This window comes from Ascaphus truei, chromosome 1 (assembly GCF_040206685.1).
Source record: "Ascaphus truei isolate aAscTru1 chromosome 1, aAscTru1.hap1, whole genome shotgun sequence".
Lineage (NCBI taxonomy): Eukaryota > Metazoa > Chordata > Amphibia > Anura > Ascaphidae > Ascaphus > Ascaphus truei.
In genome coordinates, this window is record NC_134483.1 from 83,155,951 (window position 1) to 83,175,783 (window position 19,833).

Genomic DNA, 19,833 nt, shown 5'->3' on the forward strand with positions numbered 1-19,833 from the left:
CAGTTGAAATATGCAAAGCAGCAGTGTGGTCCTCTTAACACATTTTATGAAGCATTACAGATTGGACATTCAAGCATCAGCTGACGCAAGCTTTGGTCGGAAAGTTCTACAGTCAGTAATAAAAAAAAAAGTGGAAACTATAATCAAAGGTTAACTGATATCGGCATTGCGTTTTTTTGTGTCGTCCCTCCCCCCCTAAAGTTTATACTGCTGGGGTATGTCCCAAGAGTGCCCACTGCCCGGGTGATCAGGAAAGGAGAAAATGTAACCCGCTTACCGTAATTTTCTTTTCCTGGAACCATGGCAGTGGGCACATAGTTACCCTCCCTATGTGTGCCTAACCTCTAGCAGTTATATTTTTCAGCTATGGGAGAATCCAAAGACTAGCTTGCAGGTAGAGGGAGGGGCCTTTATGGCCTACCTGCAAGATTCAAATTCCTGTCCTACTAGACTGAAGGGGGAGTGCCCACTGCCATGGTTCCAGGAAAAGAAAATTACAGTAAGATGTTTAAATTTTCTCCTTTTAACTGAAAATAAAGAAGCAAAATGTATTCCATGCATGTGTAGCAGGCTTAATATTAGCTTGAATTGCTGGACCATATTGAAAAATACACTTAAAACATGATGCTAAAGTTGTGAGTGGAGTAACTCAGGGATCGGTACTGGGACCCCTGCTTTTTAACTTGTTTGTTAATGCATCGAGAGCAAAGTCTCCATCTTTGCTGATACTAAATTGTTTAAGGTAGTAGAATCAGAGCAGGATGTAATTTCTCTCTAGAAGGACTTGGAGAGACTGGAAACGTGGGTAGGTAAATGGCAGATGAGGTTTAATACAGATAAATGTAAGGTTATGGATTTGGGATGCAAGAATAAACTGGCGCCGTACAAATTAAATGGGGATAAATTGGGGGAATCCTTGATGTAGAAGGATTTAGGAGTGCTTGTGGACAGCAGGCTTAGCAATAGTGCCCAAAGTCATGCAGTAGCTGCAAAGGCAAACAAGATCTTACCTTGCATTAAACGGGCAATGGATGGAATGGAAGTAAACATAATTATGCCCCTTTTACAAAGCATTAGTAATACCACACCTTGAATATGGAGTACAATTTTGGGCTCCACTCCCTAGAAAAGACATTCTGGAACAAGAGAGAGTGCAGAGAAGAGCCACCAAATTAATAAAGGGGACGGACAATCTAATTTGAGGAGAAGCTAGCTAAATTAGATTTATTTACATTAGAAAAGAGGCGTCTAAGAGGGGATATGATAACTATATACAAATATATTTGGGGACAGTACAGGGAGCTTTCAAATGAACTATCTCCTGGGCAGTACAAACGACTCGGGGCATCCCTTTAGGTTGGAGGAAAGGAGATTTCACCAGCAACAAAGAAAAGGGTTATTTACAGTAAGAGCAGTTAAAATGTGGAATTCATTACCCATGGGGACTGTGATGGCAGATACAATAGATTTGTTCAAAAAAAGGTTAGACATCTTTTTAGATAGGAAAGGTATACAGGGATATACCAAATTAGTACACGTGGGAAGGATGTTGATCCAGGGATTACTCCGCTTGCCAATTCTTGGAGTCGGGAAGGAATTTATTTTTCCCCTTATGACATATCATTGGATGAAATAACACTGGGGTTTTTTGTTTGCCTTCCTCTGGATCAATAAGTTTAGCTATTGGATAAAGTATCTGTTGTCTAAATTTAGCATAGATTGAACTTGATGGACGTACGTCTTTGTTCAACCTCATCTACTATGTAACTATGATGCATTAAACCTGTGGGTGCCCCAAGATGTAGCCACTACATCATCTGGACTGGCACTCCAGGGAATGACTGAGGTACGGTTGTGAGATCGCCGTTTGTCGGAGGGATGTGGCTCTTCCAGGTGCAGCAAAACGTTAAAAAAAAAAAAAGGGAAAAAAAGTGCGTTCAAGCAAGTACACATTTTGAGTGGTTGCTACAATTTTAGTCCTCTGAGGTAGTGATAGAAGACGGAGTGGGAGGGTGAGGAATGGAAGATCTTTAGTACTATAGATGACTTGGGTGAATCCACATTCCCCACATATATATATATATTATATTTATATATATATATATATATATATATTATATTTATATTATATTTATATTATATTTATAATATATATATATATATATATATATATATATATATATATATATATATATATATTATGATAATTTGAGATTCACTCATTCTCTGAAACCCTCAATTATGACACACACTCTGGGTGCCTACATTTTCTATCCTGGTAGTGCTGATTGAGATTGTCACCTCCACAACCGGCAGCAGCACACCCAATAATGCTTTACTAATGCACGTACAGGGAGCGCTGTGAAGCGGGCTGTGGTGATGGACATTTGATGGGAGGGGGCACAGCTCATCTGTACCATGTCCTTTAAGTTAACTTGTGGCCAGGGGAGCGGGGCAAAATGCTCTGGGTGCATAGCGTGGCTGGGAGGAGTTTGAGTCTGTGTGAGTCACAGATGAACACCGACACATGCACTCACACAGCTGCTAGTTGAGGGGGGAATTTGAGTGCTGAGACAGTCTCCTCTTCCTCCCCCCGACTCCTACATTTTATAGATGTTTTTTTTTTTTGGCCACCCTGTTTTATAGGTATATGCATATGCACCAGTAGAGATTTATAAAAATGAGTCCATCCATCTTTAATGAATTCACTGCTTCACAACTTTTATTGCATATCATAAATTATACTAGATTTGTCAATGTTCTCAGGAAAGCAACTTACAGGATTTCCCATTTCCTGAAACTATTTGAGCATTTTATCTGAGGGTCATCATTTTCCACAGAGCTTACATATGACAGTCATTGAAGATTTGTTTGTGTTTTTTCAAAATGAGTAATGCTTGTGATTTTTATCAATTCCCAATAAATACTAAAGTTGGTTCCATAAATTAAAAACATTTTCTTTTACAAATATTTAACAAGATGGCCTTGCTGCTGTTGACCATTATATAACTTGTTGATTAGCTTGACCAACAGACAGGATTACTTTTGTTGAGTTCATAATTAAAGGAGCAGTTTCTAGGGTTTCTTCCCCACCCCCTTACCTCTTAAGGTTGGGAAGCAGGGCGACCCCAGAGCAGAACGTTTTCGTACTAACTAAAATTATAATTGGGTTCTCACTTTATTTTCGTCTGTACTTTAGTTAATTCAAACCAATACGAGATTATTCATTTTGAGACATTAAGAGTGTGTTTTTGTGAAATATCAACAAATATTTGGTGCCTCAGTGTGGATAAACTGAGACTTAACTGAAAAACTGAATTTGCTCATCTCGAATCAGGAGACGGACCCGCAGGGCTGAGGTAGGAATGCAGAATAACCGACCAGAGCCCGGGGACAGTGTCCTGTAAGAGTATTCGTACTCGGTAAGCAGGCAGGGATCAGGGCTGGCGGCAGAAGTGCAGAGTCCAGGCAACAGGCAAAGATCAGGTTGAAGGCAACGAGATCAGGGTCATGGTCCAGGGTCAGCAACAGGGATTCTAAAAAGGCGAAAGGGTAATGGTTGACCGTGAAGATCAAACGGAGCTGCAGCAAACAGAACTTTGCTCGGCGACTCCCACAGGAACTTGAGCCTGACAAAGGAGACTTCCAGTACTCAAAATGGCCACACTGAGCAGAAAGGGCAGGAGAGACAGAAAACCTGGACCGTAGTGAAAACCCAGCACGGATCGGGCAGAATACATAAAAAAACCTTTGACTTCAAGTCGAAACATTTTGCATGTATGTCATTCACATTTGCCTGTCTGTTTTGAGTATAATTTTCCTAGCTACTTTTATTTTTCTGCTTTTATTTCTGAATATGTTTTCTTTCAGTTTTCTTTGCTGATTTTCAATAATGAAAGACTAAATCTGATGTATCGTTTTGCTGGAGAGGAAGAACAAAGCAAATGTTACTGCTGATCAAAACAAATAGTTTCTCATTCTCCTTGGTTGGCCCCTTTGTGGAACCCTATCTGAGACCTTCTAAGAAAAAAAAACTTTCTGGAATGTGGAGTGAATCATTTCTTCTTTTTCCAATGGGAAATTTCCAGAGCAGTTAACTTGTTCAGTTCGCTTTGCCAATGCTGGTAGCTGTAGCAGGGGAGGCCTGTTTTTCTCTTGGATACCCAGATTTGTCCTTGCTGCCCTGACTTGGCAAGCATATTCTACTAGTCTAGTCTATTGTAGAAGCTGAACTGTTATATTTTGTTTAATTGGTACATCCTACTGTTCCTGCTGATACTTGGTGTCAATACATTTTGTATTAGAAAAGTTGGTAGATATTAAAGTTAAAAAAAAGTGTGTTGTAAGTGTGGCAGTAAAGGGTTTATATAACAGACATTCAATTTAACAACTGTGCGTGACATAAAATGTTAAGCCTCCTGAGATTAACCTCCATGGAAAGGGTTTAGCAAATCAGTCAGCACGGGCAAGAGGACAGGCACAGATTCTAGCATAAAGTACATTTCTTCTTAGGTTTTTTTTTTTTCCCCTTCACATATTGGTGCTAGATTTAGCAAGAAGAATATAGTGCACATGTTTTCTGATCTCCTCCCCCATTGCACGTCTTGTGCAACAGTTTAACTAGGTTTAAGAAGTTCTCAACTGACAGATTCGTGCAAGCAAGTACATGTGTGTTTCATTATTGTATCGCCTGAAGAGACTGCTGTTTAAGTTGGCAAATATACTTTTTTTTTTCTTTTCTTTTTTTTAAGCAAAGTTTGTCTGTTGGCAAGATTACAGAACGCCATAGAAAATTGAACGATTTTTTTTTTTTGTTCTATGAAGGAGGAAGGGCAATATTTGGTGTCCTAGTGTGGGGAAACTGTAAAGTTCACAGGGAAAAGTAGAGTGAAATGTGGTTTCAATTTGTTGTACTGGGCTTAAGATGATAGCGTTTCAGTAGTAAAGTATGTACTCTGTATTTCCAGATCCAATGATGATGGAAAATCTAGAAATTGCCAAATGTTCTTGGCAGTCTCTTAATGGCTAGAATGATTTCACCTCCTCTTGGTGTGAGTAAGCATGGAATCCAATACTTTGCATAGTTTAGAACAAAATTAGAACTGTCCCACATTTTTATTTGACCAGCAGGTTAATAAAGTCTTTACTTGCTGATTTCCCCCTCGCCTGCATCGGTTTATATAATGCTAGCTTCTCCCCAAACCATGTGCACTCCATGTGGCAACAGATGTACACACGGGATACAGTATGTTTTGAAAGCCTTATCATCCACAGGCAGAAGAAATCGTTGGTTCTGACAAGTCTTGTGATGGTGACGTTTTATCTATACACTTGGTTGATTGGACATTATACTGTTCGATACTACCTGAGGCCTCTCGACTACTACAGTGGTTAATACCACTAAAATGCAAACTTTTTATAACCAGTCAAAACTCTAAACAGTGTAGTTTAACATTAAAAACATTTTACTTAAAGCAGGAAACCTGCAAAAAAGGAAACAATTTTTATTGCATAATTGGAACCGTGGGAGGGAGGTGTGTGCTGGGACTTATGGAGGAAACATGACCACGAGGGTCGGCCAATAGGAGGCTCAACCTGAGAATCCTGCGAGATTTGACGCCCCTATTGTTTCGCCAGGAGGAGTGTATACACCGGTATGTATCTCGGGAACTGGGGGGTCCTGGCACTGAAAATAGAGTGCACTGGTTTCAATTATGGAAAAATGAATACATTTAAGAAAAATTACGTAGAATTGCTGCTTTAAAAGTTAAGTGAGTTATTTATGACGTAGGGAGAAACAGCAATTCCATACCCCCTGTGTCGAATGTCTACATGGTCCACACCCAAGTTCCGGAAGTCTCAGCCATAGAGACCTTTCTTCCATTAGGAGCTCCTCTTTTTTCAAGTAAAGTAGAATAGCAAATGCTGTTGTGCAGAACCTACAGAAATTCTCTGGCCAATGTGTTTACCTTCGCTCCACTTTCTAAAGCTTATATTTACATAATTAGGTCATCCCTAACACTAGAATATCCATTTTTGAGGGTAAGACCAAATCTATTCAGATGTGGCGATAACTACATTTTGATCAAACCTTTACGGCTACTTTGAATGTCTCACTTTTTCTCTAAGGATGATGTTCTAAATAGTGGCATACAAGAAATACACTAAAACTTTCTGTATTTGTGACCACACTTCTGTTTTTCTAAAACAAAAATCGCCATATTCTCCATTAACATGGTCACCCTCCTTTACACTTCCCATTATTCAGTCCAAAATGACTGTGCATCATCACTCCGTGTCATTCTGTAACTAGTTGGATGTTTTTTTTTTTTGTTAACACAATGGTGCTCGAACAATTGGCAGTACATTCAATAGCAGATTACTTGCTGCTTACCTTTCCCATTGCTGGTATGGGCTGAATTTCTTGTGTTTGGGGAATAAAGTGCACGTACTATCACTCCTCCAGTATTTTCTTTGTTATGGATAAAAATATATTACGGTTACACATTTTGGAGCGGAGAGCGGCTATGATGTAAGTGGCACATTAATGTTTTAGCCTTAAGCCGCGGGCATGGTCAGCGCTGAGCTGAGCTAATGCTTGCCAGTGAGCCCCTGCAGCCGCCATGAGAACGGCTTTAGCAGGGGGCTCGCGCACTCTTCCGCAGGCGTGAGGAGGCGTAGCAGACAAAAAAAATTTAGTTTACGCGCTGAGGGGAGCGGAGGGCCGGTCGCGTGAGCAGTTCGCCCAATGAGGGCGAACCAGCTCCGTGACGTCACTGGCTCGGCCCCGAACAGCGCTCATATTAAGGCCAGGGAAAGTACCCGCTTTCCCTCAGCCTCCGCACGGCTGGAGTCTCTATGGACTCAGCCTTAGGCCTCGACCAGGCTCCCCGCTGGCGTGCTGAGGCGCGCTGAGGCTCAGGGAAAGCAGGTGCTTTCCCTGGCCTTGCGGGTGCCTTCCCTGCGCGCCGTTAGGGGGCGGGCCAGTGGCGTCACGGAGCTGGTTCGCCTTCATTGGGCTAACCACTCACGTGACCGGCCCTGCGCGCCGGCAAGCGGGGAAATTTTAAAATTCCCTAAGACCTACGCTTCCGCAAGCGCGCGGTAGCGTAGGCGAGCCCCTACTAAAGCCTCTCTAATTGCGACTGTAAGGGCTCAGTGCTGAGCGGGAGCGCGCCTCCGCCAGCAAGCAGTAAGCATGGTCGAGGCCTTAGGCTACGCTTATAGTGCCGGCGACGGTGACGTCAGGCTGCGGTCGCTGGAAAAATCAATTCAGATGACCCAGCGATCACGACCATGCCGTCGCGCTTACTACAAGCGCACGCGGTGGCGGCAATGCATTTGTTTTGACACGACGTCGCCAGCACTATAAGCGCAGCCTTAAGCTAAAGGTCTTCACTGATGCAACTGTGTCCAATTTTCTGTAAGTCAGTCCCTATTTGTATTTTTATTGTTTTTGTTTATAGTCTGTTCTGTGCCGGTACCTTAGGCCTTGGCCAGGGTGCCGCTGGGTGGGCGCGCTCACGCTGGCCACTATGAAACACATTGCCTCAATGTGTGTGGCCAGCGTGAGCAAGCGCCTGCTCGGCGCTTGGCTGTTTTGCAGAGCAAGCAAATTTGAATTTGTCGACACCCCAAGCGCATCATGTGAGTGGTTCGCCCAATGAGGGCAAACCAGCTCTGTGACGTCATTGCCACGCCCCACGCGTGCGCACCTGGCCAGCCACAAATCTCCCGGCAGTGTAGGTAGTGTGACATCACCGCGCATGAGCGCTTGTTCCCTGCCTGGCCGCAGCCTTAAGTTAAAAGGTAGTTGCAGTGTTACATTGGCAGTAGTAACTATTGACGAGTTGAAGAAAATAGCCCTGATGAGATTAAAAATGTCATTAATATCAGAACTAAGGGGAGTAGGGGAGAAATATTTGTGACGCACAATGTAAAAATAAATGGACTAAAGAGGGCCTGACTTGACCTGTCGCTGTCAACTGGCCAAGTATGTTTACTGGGCTCCACTTCTACCCTGCAGTCAGGTCACCTTCTCCCTACCTCCTCCCCACCTCCTGCCCATACATGCCTACAGTACTCTGGTTGCAGTGTTGGCATTTCAGAAAGCAGAAACTGTCATTAGCTAAGCAGTCGGCACCTATATGAGAGATAAGCTTGGCATCCATGGAACAGATAGCATTAGTAGCAGGTAAAGAATCCTTCCAAAATATTTCCATGGATATGGCAAGATCAGGCTAGATTAGAACTTGTCGCAGAAGAAAATGACAAGGCACTGAAATATACAGTACAGTATATGCAGGGGGGGGGGGTCCCCACAAAGTTTTTATTGAGCAGAAACAGAGTAATTCTAAGAGCGATTTTCTGTAATTTTAATACCTTTTTAATGCACCAAGAAAATAGATGAAACTGTGGAGCACCTGAAAACCTCACTGATGTCCTCCTCCTCCTCCTGATTACATGAAGAGACTTTCCAGGTTTTGAAAGTTCTGTGCACTGCAATTTATTATAGAAAGATTCAGGGAAGGGAGTTTTTTTTTTTAAATAAGTGTGAGAACGTCCATCCGAAAATTTCTGCTACTTGGGATAGAACAGGGGAGGTCAACTCCAGTCCTCAAGTGCCACCAACAGGTCAGATTTTCAGGATATCACTGCTTCAGCACAGGTGACTCAGCCGGTGACTGAGCCAAGTAAGTGCTGAAGCAGGCATATCCTTAAACCCTGACCTGCCCTTGAGGACGACAGGAGATGGCTACCCCTGACAGAAAAGGGTGGAACGAGAGGGTTTGATGAAGCAGACATACTAGCCTGATATAATTGCTTGGGAGAGAGCATGAATAAACAGGAGGACTGTTAATTCACAGGGAATTCTGGGACATAGTAACTACAGTCTCACAGTCAAAATGGCGATCTTTAAAAATATACTGACTTGTGATTCATTTCTGTTTACAACATTAAACATTAGTGGCTGTAGTTGGCCATCCTTTCATGTTGTGTTTAACTCGGTTGATAAATTAAAAAAATTCTAGTAGCCAATCATATATTTTCTTCCTGCCTTCATGTTCCCCTATTGATTGACTGATTCATTTCTTAATGCAAAAAGACAAGGGGGTTGGGGGGGGGGGGGAGGAGGGAGGAGGACAGCACAGTCTTACTCTTTCATTCCTCGGGGGTTCCTTTCAGAAAGGATCTAAGCTTTGGAGCCAACAAAAGCCATCTGTTCTCTTATTTATAGATCCCATTTCTAAGAAGTATTCTATAGCAGGTAAAAAAAACTGTGTGACAGCTCATAATTCATATAGTTACTGAGGCCTTTAAACTTTCGGGACATGATGTATTACACCTCAAGGACCATTCACCTTCACTTGCTCTTTAAACCAGGGTGCTAATTGGGAAAGTTGCTGGGCTTTGTGGAATAAAACGAAAAATTCGTAGGCTGCCCAGAAAAGGGCAACTAAAACGGTGCAATGTTTACACATTTTGTTCTGTTGGTAAACACGTAAGATCTTTAAATATGTAAACCCAAATATGAAATGGATATAGTAGTGACCGTTGGAAAGTTTTAATCCGCAGGTATAATGTACCTACCTGTGTGCCAAATATACAAGTACATCAAGTTGAAAAAGTACATGAAGATGGGATAGTAGTAGTAGTAAATACTTTTTTTTAATTAAATGCTGATAGGCTTCACATTCAGTACCTGATTTTACTTACACACACACACCTCCCCCCACACACACACACCTCCCACACACCTCCCCCCCACACACACACACACACACCTCCCCCACACACATACACACACCTCCCCCACACACACACATACACACACCTCCCCACACACACATATATATATGTATATAGATATAGGGCTCCCTGTGTGTGTTTATGTAAATGTGGGGCACTTGTTCAGGGGAAAAAAGGGGACCCCATTTGTTTTTCAGCATATCTTCTATATATTTACCGCGAAATCCCATGAACATTTGCCCGATTGTAGGTCTGTTATGTAGATTAACCCTATATGAGGCACAGTGTAGACCATGAACTAATAATCACAAAATTGTCACTATGTAAAAAAAAAAAAAAACCAGATACACTGCAGTACTGTAGGTTCATGGTCATTAAACGAGAGTTTTTCCTTTTGTAGCTCGTAAATGTGTTACATTTGTTGTAATCTAATCTGAAACCCTAAGATTACGATAAAGTTGGAGTTCAAAGTGGGTGTGCAAAATGTCGTTCTCCTGCTGCAACGCACACCCGAAGATGAGAACACAACTGTCTGATTGCATAATCGATAACGCGTTGATCCAGCTGCTCCCACTCCTGAACGATACGTTGTTTTATCAATTCGTTTTTTGGGGGTTTTTTTTTTAGTTTGTCTAGCGACCATCCCTTTTATCAAGAAACATTTTACATTGGCGTTCTGAACCATAATTTGTGCTATGGCACATTATAACGTGCTTATCTTCATTAAACACAATTTTGTAACTATACTCTTGATGAGGTCATCATGCCATCACCAATTCCAAATAATATTTATTAGATTATCACATTTTAAATGTAGTAATCTATGGTAACAAACCTATATCTGAACACACACCTTTCGTTCTTCAGCCGGCAGCATTGATTTGGCTTAGTTATATATGTCTGGAACAAATATAGGAGCTTTAAATTTCCACTTTGCATTGCCAGGTATTGGCTTTATAATATCTCTCTCTGCTGAGAACTTCTCTAAAAGGTGCAGCTGTGTGTTGGTTTCATCTTGCACTCTGTAGCTATGTTGGCAGCGCTCTAAATGTAAGGTATGCTGTCGGCTCCGTCTCTGTTCAGACTAGTTTCTGTTACCAGGAGACAAGAGCCAGGGGATTGGAGGGCATCTTGAGCCATGAAGCCAACTGATTTGCTGTCGCTTCATGAAAGTAAAAATAGACCCAGTGGAAAATGCTGTGTGGGTAAGATGTCATCAGCCACTTTTTTGACAACCTGAGAGAGATTCTACTACTCTCTCACACTTGAGCCGAGAAGCTTCTGGATGGTGCCTTAAGACTGCATGTCTTCGCTGTGGTGAAAATCAGTATTGGTTGGAAAATGATTGCACTCAGTGAGAAACTGATTGTAGACTGTACAAAAGGAATCAACAAAGTTGCCAAGTTTCTGAAAGGGGGATTTGGTGCACCAAAGCTTCAAGTTGTATTGCAGCAAAACTCCAAGCAAGCGAGGATTTTAGTTGCAGGTACAAAATGCATCTGCTGCTAGTTTAAAAAAAAAAAAAGCTGAGGGACAGTGAATCTGCATTGTGCTGCGTCTTGCGTTTAAGGAGCCCGCAGAATGTCAAAGAAAACGGAAGTAAAAAGTAGAGTTGGGCAGTATAGTTATGTGATTGCAATATCGCTATTATAACAATTTGGCTTGGTCAATATTTAAATGTATTATCGCGGTATTGCTATTTGCCATGGGAGTCATTAACATTTCACGGACAGCCAGTAACTTGCAGTTGCAGCAGCTTTAAAGATGATCGTGGCAACCTTTCTTGCCTCCTTCCCTGAGTTGGCAGCACACTCTCTCCCTTTACCTAGGTGATCGTATTGCCCTGTGTTTACCCCCTTACCCTAATAACCTTCCTTCCTCCCATGTCGGATGTTCAGGAGCAAGCAAGAGTATTTATATTAAAATGTGGTTACTTTACAATGCATTTGAATTTGGAATAAATGTTGAAACTAAATATTTTTAAGATTTTATTATGATTGTGGAAAAAATTTTTTTAGTATTCATCTGTTTACTTTACATTCAACAGATATTTATTGCATTTCTTAATATCGTTCTAGCTGAAAACTATTCTAAAAAGTATACCGTGTGTGTTTCAAGTGTGTTCCGGCTTCCTGTTCCTGCTGTGTTGACATATTCATACATTGGGCTTCTGCATTTATAATGTCTTTCCTTTCCTTTTTTTTCCCCCCCGAGCATTCAGACTTCATTCAGCTGCTGACTTGCCAAAATGGTTAGCTTTTCCACAATTCAGCGATTATCATTTCCTGTCTGCCTTCCTAAAATGAAAAGGCACTATTCACAGCCCCATTCCTATATCCCACATTAGCATTTACAGCTAAGATTGGTGGCAATGGGACATTCTTTTAATAACTGGTTTCAGGAACGTTTTCTTTTGAATGAACGCATTTCTGTTCATGGCTATGGGATTGATGAAGGGAAATGCAAGACATAAGTAACACACAGCTCTTTTGAATAGGTCATTCTACTATTGTTTGGTTATGAAATGGCATGTTGTCCTTTCTGTACACTGATCTGACATTGAGAACACAAATACATATATTGCAATATTAGTATTAACGGTAAATCCTCTACATAGTATCAATGCATATCTATCTGTATGAGGTTTCATTTTTAATTGTAATTTTAAATTAGTTGTTCTGTTGTGCACTTTGAAAAAGTAACATTTGTACGACAACATTTATCTTATTTGTGTTCAGAGTTTGTGTAAAATATAATGAAATTGACTATCAGTGATTTCACTTTCACAGGCATATGCTTGTTTTTTAGGGGCAGATCGGCTGACTGCTGTGACCGCTCTGACATGGCGCCAGCCCGATCGATACCGAAGTGGTGCCCCCCTACTCTTCTGTTTCCAGCATCTGGGACCTGCTCACATAATGTGACCATGATGCTGAAGTCCCAGAAAGATCCCTGACACTATTGAAGCTTCCCCTATATCCCCCTTCTCCATGGATGTATATATTTTTAAAATGTTACCTAAACCAAGGGGTCTCTTGGAGCTTGTCCAGGGAGCTCCACTCCTCTCTCCTGTCTGTCTCTCTTCTCTCCTCTCCTCCTCCTATTCTTTTCTCTTTCCCTCTCCTCTTACCTTCTCCCCCTCCCCTTTGTGACACACACAAAGCAAGTTATGGTCATCGGATTATAAACATGACCACTTTGTGACCAAGGGAGATGATGCAGATGTTCTATGTGCCTCGGACTAAACCTAGACCCCATCACCATTCTGTCTGGTGTGCACATATTTTGGCCAGTGCTAGAGCGCAGAAGGGGGAGTGGTGGGGGAGGAAAGAGGGAATGGGGACCTGGTTCAGTTGAAGTCAAATAAAAATGAGCCGTGCGAAATGCGGTGTTAACCAGTTTGGTTCCCACAAGATTAGGACATCCCCAGCAGCAAGAAGTAGGAGTGGAGAAAGGTGGCGAATAGAGGATTTGTGGGGGTGGTTTTTGAGGGGTGTGTAAATGGTGGTGTAGTGTATGGGCACAAGCATAGGTAAAGGGAAGCAGAGATGAAGACGTGGGGAAGGTACAGGGAGCAGAAACGTTTACAAAGGAGAAAACGCCAAAAAGAAAAACCAATAGGAAGGGCATAATGAGATGCAGGAGGAGAGGTCCCGGGTATTGGAGGATGTAAAGGAGCAAGTGTAAAAATCAGGCCTGGAAGGGCAGTGTAGCACAGAAGATTAAACCGCTGCTTAGTGAGTCTATAGATATGTAAAAATTGTCAAAGCATTTAGAAAGCCAAGTTCTCACTTTTGTAGGGTTGTTGATGAAGGGCAGAGTCAAGTATTCTTCAACTCTAGTTTTAACTCCGCAGACACTTCATATGTGACACTCACGATGTTACACTGCCAAATCAGATAATGAATCTGCGTATAAGTAAACCTTTTCACTCCTTAGGGATAACCGCTTATTTTTTTGGGGCCCATACTAAAAGTATAGAGTTGTTGAGATTTAGTGCAGAGGTAGCCCTAGTTTTAACCTAGCTTGTGCAAGCAAGTGGCAGGATCAAGCACAGCTGGTCGGTGCGCCCAGTGGAATGGCCTATCTTGCAATAGGCCACTCCAGAGACCCCCCTCCCCCAAAAGTTCTCCTCGGTAATGTCAGTGAATTAGAGGCCAGTAAATTGTTGTGGTTTTTGTTCCCTGTAGTCCTCCTGTGGGGAGGTAAATGAAAGGGGCCGACTGGGTTTTTGTTACTAAAGATTTTTTGTCTTTCGCAAAAGCCTATTGGGTTCTAAAGTTAGCTAGGAGGTATGTTTTGTTTCAGCATTGAAGTTACAGGAATAAGTAGAATATGCAAAGGCAAAATATGTTTTTTACGGTGTTGTACAGTTTCAAACTAGATGTATCTAATTTTCTTGTCTACTGAAAATTCATGAAACTTTCGCCTTTGGAATTTGCAATCAATCATGTATCCCTGTTTAATAACTGTGCACGCTGCTCTCCTCCAAGAAATTAATCTGGCAGAGTACTCTCAATGCACTTTGGCCTTCATTTCAGTGCTGATTATGCAAGTCTACCAGCCTCGCATGAACAGAAAGATTAAACGTTTGCAATATGGTCAGAGGTAGCTGCTTGCCTGCAAATTGCATGGGATTAAGAGGAGTTATTCTTTAATTCCTGTAAGAAGAGGATTAATTGTTGTGTTGTCTCTTGTCCGTATATAATGAATGCTTGTTATGAAGCTTTATAGACTTGTTTCATTCGGATGCCTAATTTACCAAATGTGTTCTAGTACAGAGGGCGCAAGTGATTTGGAAACTTTTTTTTCGACACAAGTAGAGATTTTGGGTTTTTAATAATGTAGAGGTTTCTGTAAAAGTTTTGACTACAATACAGCCTTTAAAATTGCAAAGTCCAACAATGATTTTTTTTAAAAGATTAGACGCAGCTCTATTTTTACATGTCTCTCGAACTCTTATAATGCACTTTAATAAATCACTAGTAGTTCGTTTATGCAAATTGCAGTCGGTTTTTATTCTGTTCCCCCCTACCCCCCCAAAAAAACTCCACACTCTAGTTTCCCTCAGAAAAAAAAATAGGAATAACACTGCAAAACATAATTTACATTTATCGTAACCATTAATACATGTGTTCTCAATGGCAGTCCTCATGACTCCCATTTCCCCAACCCCCCCCCCCCCCGCCCCATCAGGTCAGGTTTTCAGGATATCCCTGCTTCAGACAGATGGCTGTCGATCCACCTGTGCTAAAGCAGGGATATCCTTAAACCTGACCTGTTGGGGGTTCCAGAGTTGAGAACTCCTGCTTTTTTTTTGTTTCAAATTTTTTATTAGGCAGTTATAACATTTAACATATTTTCTATTACAGTCCATTTGTGGCCTAACACAATTTTTAACATATTAAAGAGAGGCCTCAACGTCCCCCTGTTCCTCCAGGGTCTGTCGGGGTGGCGCGAGGGTTGAAGCAGAAAGGGGGAGGGAAGGAGAGAGAAGAGAGAGGGGGGAGGGGGAGGGGGGGAGGGGTGTTACTCCCTTGCCTTGGCGTGTTCACTTTGTTTCCTTTACCTGTTTTGGTTCCTTCCTCTATCGTTATGTGGCATTTCTGTGCGTCCGGGCCATTTGAGTGAACCATGGGTCCCAAATATTGTAGTAGGTGGTAGTGGACCGTTTCAGAAATGCTGACAGTCTCTCCATTTCCTTTACCTCGTTAATTCTGTTTATTACTGTCTGTTTGGAGGGTGGGGACACCTTCTTCCAGGCGGCTGCCACTGCACATCTAGCCGCAGTAAGAATGAAGGAGATCAATTTGCCTGTTGGTCGGTCCAGTGTTTCTAGGGGCCTGGCCAATAGGTAGGTCAGCGGTTCAATGGGTATTGTGAGGTCTGTGACCTCTTTTATAAGATTGTGTATAGTTTCCCAGTACTTCTGAATTTCTGGACATGACCACCAAATGTGAGCCATGTCCCCCTTTTGACCGCAGCCTCTCCAACACAGGTCGGAGGCCAGGGGGTAGATTTGATTTATTTTGGCTGGGGTGAGATACCAGCGAAACAGTATTTTATATATATTTTCTTTTATTGTGGTACATATGGAAGTTCCTGAAGCTGTTTCCCAAATACTTTCCCAGTCCTCTCGGTCTATAACTATGTCCAATTCTGCTGCCCAATGCAGCATATAGTCGTGTGTGGGGGCTTCTGAGGCCCTCTCCAGTTCTGCACATATTTGTGTTATGAGACCTTTCTGGTGGCCGGTCTCTCTGCAGAGCCGTTCAAAGCCAGTTAGAGGGGGAAATTCCAACGTTGGGGATAATGTTTGAGTAAAGTGCCGAATTTGTAGGTATTTGAAAACATTTAGCCCTACTATCTCATATTTGGTCTGTAGGTTTTGGTAGTTCAGGAACTCCCCGAAGCTCAAGAGATCGGCAATTGCTCTAATGTTTTTAGCTTTAAATTGATCAAATTGTCTGGGCTCACATCCAGGTGGGAATTTCGGATTTTTATGAATTGGTGCGAGTTGGGAGTGGGGTGTCGTGAGCTTAAATTTATATTTGCATTTCGTCCAGGTCTCCCAAGTGTGTCTCATCGGGCCTAATTTAAATTTGCTGTTTAGCATGTCTTCCCTGCTCATGGACCAAAGGCAAGCTGGCAGCGAAGGCGTCCCAGCATAGTGTGTCTCTATACCTAGCCAACAGTATTGATTTGGGCTAGCGTTCCATACCACTGCCTGTCGTAGTTGAGCGGCCAGGTAGTATCTTGTTATGTCTGGAACTCCTAGTCCTCCTCTCCCCCTTGGGGCCAAGAGAACCGGTTTGGCGACTCTAGGCTTTTTGCCTTCCAAATAAACTGGAAGATTAGTTTTTGAATGTTTTTTAATTCCGAGCCAGGGATGGGGACCGGGGAGGGTCTGGAAGTAGTATAGTAATCTAGGGAGTATGTTCATTTTGACCGAGACCATTCTCCCGATCTATGATATCTGGTATCCTCCCCATTTATCTAAGTCTTGTTTCATTTTTTTGAACAGGGCCGGATAGTTATATTGGTATAGAGATTGGTAGGTCCTCGATATCTTAACTCCCAAGTATTTGATACAAGAGGAGCTCCAACGGTAGTTAAAGTTTAATTTGAGGAGTTTCACCTCTGGCTCTGGCAGGCTTAGATTCAGGGCCTCCGATTTATCATTATTAATCTTATATCCCGAGATTTTTCCAAAGTCCCGGAGTTCTTTTTGGAGGTTGGGCAGGGAGATTTATGCCAGCGGTTCTATGGTTAATGCAAAGAGGAGAGGAGATAAGGGGCATCCCTGTCGAGTTCCATTTGTTAGCTCGAACCTCTGGTTATTGCCCCCTGGTAGTTTTACCGTTGCTGATGGGTTTTGGTATAATCTACGGACCCCCTCTAGGTATGCGTCTTTAAAGCTGAATTTGCGCATAGTTTGGTCCACGAATTGCCAGTTTATTCTATCGAACGCCTTCTCTGCGTCTAGGCTTAACAGAAGTGCTTTGGTCCCTGTGAGGTGTACATGTTCAATGATGTTGATTATCTTCCGAGTGTTATCTGAGGATTGTCTGTGCCCGCTACAAATCCAACTTGATCAATATTAATTAGTCTTGGTAAGATGGGATTTAGTCTGTTTGCTAATATTTTACTATATAGTTTGAGATCACTGTTGAGGAGGGAGATTGGACGATAGCTTCCACACTGCATCGGGTCTCTGCCTTCCTTATGTATAATGGCCAGATTGGCTAGAGACATTGACGCGGGAATATGGTTCCCTTCCATGAAGTAGTTGAATGTTTTTAGAAGATGCTTAGATAGTGTGGGCAAGAATCTCTTGTAGTAGACATTGGTGAAACCGTCAGGGCCAAGAGACTTAGTGATCTTTAATGATTTGACCGCCTCTTCCAGTTCCTCTTTTGTAATCTCAGCATTGAGGACTGTGTTTTCCTCCTCCGTTAGAGTGGGGAGTTGGCATTTGTTCAAGTATTGTGTTATGGCCTCTACGGCTATTGGTGCGGGGCGGTCGTTTTTAGATCTTAAGTGAACTCCTGCTTTTAATAAAATATTTTTCCAGAATTGAGCTTGTGCAATCCCTTAAAATTTTGCGACCCTGCTTTTCACCATTCACGCCCAGCGTACAATGCTTCCACTGCAGCTAGGGATTCTGGGACATTAAATGCAAATGAGCACAGGGCCGCCTTTTGCTTCAGATCCATTTTAACATGGACCCCTGTAAGTATATGCCAGCTGTATTACAGCTTTTCAGCACAGCCCAGGTTAAAGAAGTGCACATAGCCAGTAAACCTCCTCACAGGCGACTGTTTCAACCTTTTTGGGTCTCATCAGTGTGAGGATGGTTGTACTGGCTTTGCAATATGAACCACACATTAAATAAGTTATGCAGGTTAAAAAAGTGACACTCCCATATATCGCATACAGCAAAAAAAAATTTTTTAGGGAATTGTAGCCAAAAATACAAAATTAAAGCTCTAGCCTTTTAAAATGATGTCCATGAAATAAATCTTCTGCACTGTAGAGCAACACACTTTCCACAGTTTAGAATTTTTATTGGTTTGAGAAGAGACCCAAAACATTATTAGTTTTCCTGTCATTATAACCGGCTGTACATCAGTTAAGGATTTGCATATTGGTTATTAAAGTGTGTTTGAAGGAGAAAGGGTTTTCTGTTCATAACACAATATACAATATTTAAATGGATGAAATTGATTAACTGTAAATGCACTAAAATCATGCATGTTGCATAAACTCTAAGCTGAAAAGACCATGATACTTGTTAGTTCCTGCTGTAGCTGAATCATGGCTAGAATATATTTCTCTTTTAAACTAAACATGGCCTTTCACATGCTGCAGTTTTTAAATAAATGGAAGTTTATAGGAAAACAGATGTCATTGCCAGCTGCTGAGCAGTGATCATTCTCTGTAAACATCCATCCCTTTCGATAATTTAACACTCCGTGTGTGTGTGTGTGTGTGTGTGTGTGTGTGTGTGTGTGTGTGTGTGTGTGTGTGTGTGTGTGTGTGTGTGTGTGTGTGTGTGTGTGTAACAAAATCCAGAGGTCTTTGTGTCAAAATTAAAAGAACACAAATGTGCACAAAATATTCAACAGTGCTAGATTTGTAGCTGCAAATATAGTCTGTTACTTTTCCATGCTGGAGAAACAAGAAATGCATAACTCTTCAATGTTACTGGCTTTTCTTTAAAACTCTGTTTTTAACAAGGATTTCAGTTAATCGATGTCGGTAAACAAGTGTTACTGCCACCTCTGTTCTACAAATTGAAGTAGGTTAATTACATCTATGCACTCCTGTCATGCCATATATGTACTTTTTGTGGTATTTATGCTACAATGTTTCTCCGTTAACAGAAGGGAGAGGGAGTTGTGGGGAACATTGCACTGAGGGGTCAGGCTATGCCAATGAGTAACCGTTATCTACACCCAAAGGCTTTGTTGTGTAAATTAAGCAGTTTGGGGTACTTTGGTCTCTTTGATGAACTGACAGGCCCAGAAAAGTTGTATAGTTTTGTTTCCAATTGCTTAAAGATGTAACCATGGATTAAGCCGATGCCTGTGCTGCGCCCTGTGCTTTGTGTTTGAGTATGGCTCCCTCTACCTGTAGCTCTGTAAAATTTATTTTGTGTTAAGCATCTCTGCTCACAGAAATATTTTTGTTTTTATTGGAGATATTTTACATTCTACTGTAATTATATATAATCTTAATAATTTGCATTGGGCGTACAAATGGTTGCGTTGCACCTCTGGATTTGCAGACGAAACGCCGTGTCAAATTTGCTCAGACTTTTCAAAGATCGTTTTTTGCTTCATGTTTAATTATTAACTAGTCACCGTGGCTTGTGATTTTTGTTGTAGATTGGTTATCTAAGCTGTGAACTAATGATATATATTTTTTCCCTTTACCCTACAGCATTCACACTTCCTGAACTGACAGAGCAGTTTTCACCTCCAGATGCTGCACCCCCAGTCCTCATAAAGTTATTAGAAGCTATTGAGAAAAAAGGTACACATGTGGAATATAGATGTTTGAACACCATATAAGAAGTTG

At 41.8% G+C, this 19,833-nt stretch overlaps 1 protein-coding gene across 2 annotated transcripts in view; it reads left to right on the forward strand.

Moving 5' to 3' along the window:
- PIK3R1 (phosphoinositide-3-kinase regulatory subunit 1) overlaps window positions 1-19,833 on the forward strand; it is a 73,049-nt gene that overhangs the window by 25,079 nt on the left and 28,137 nt on the right. The window contains exons 1-2 of one of the 2 annotated variants that reach the window (XM_075590496.1): window positions 10,971-11,236; window positions 19,696-19,788. In XM_075590496.1, the coding sequence (XP_075446611.1) occupies window positions 11,092-11,236; window positions 19,696-19,788 (238 nt within the window). In that variant the 5' untranslated portion in view covers window positions 10,971-11,091. Of the gene's footprint in view, window positions 1-10,970; window positions 11,237-19,695; window positions 19,789-19,833 lie in introns of those variants that run through there. The other variant, XM_075590486.1, reaches the window with a different exon arrangement.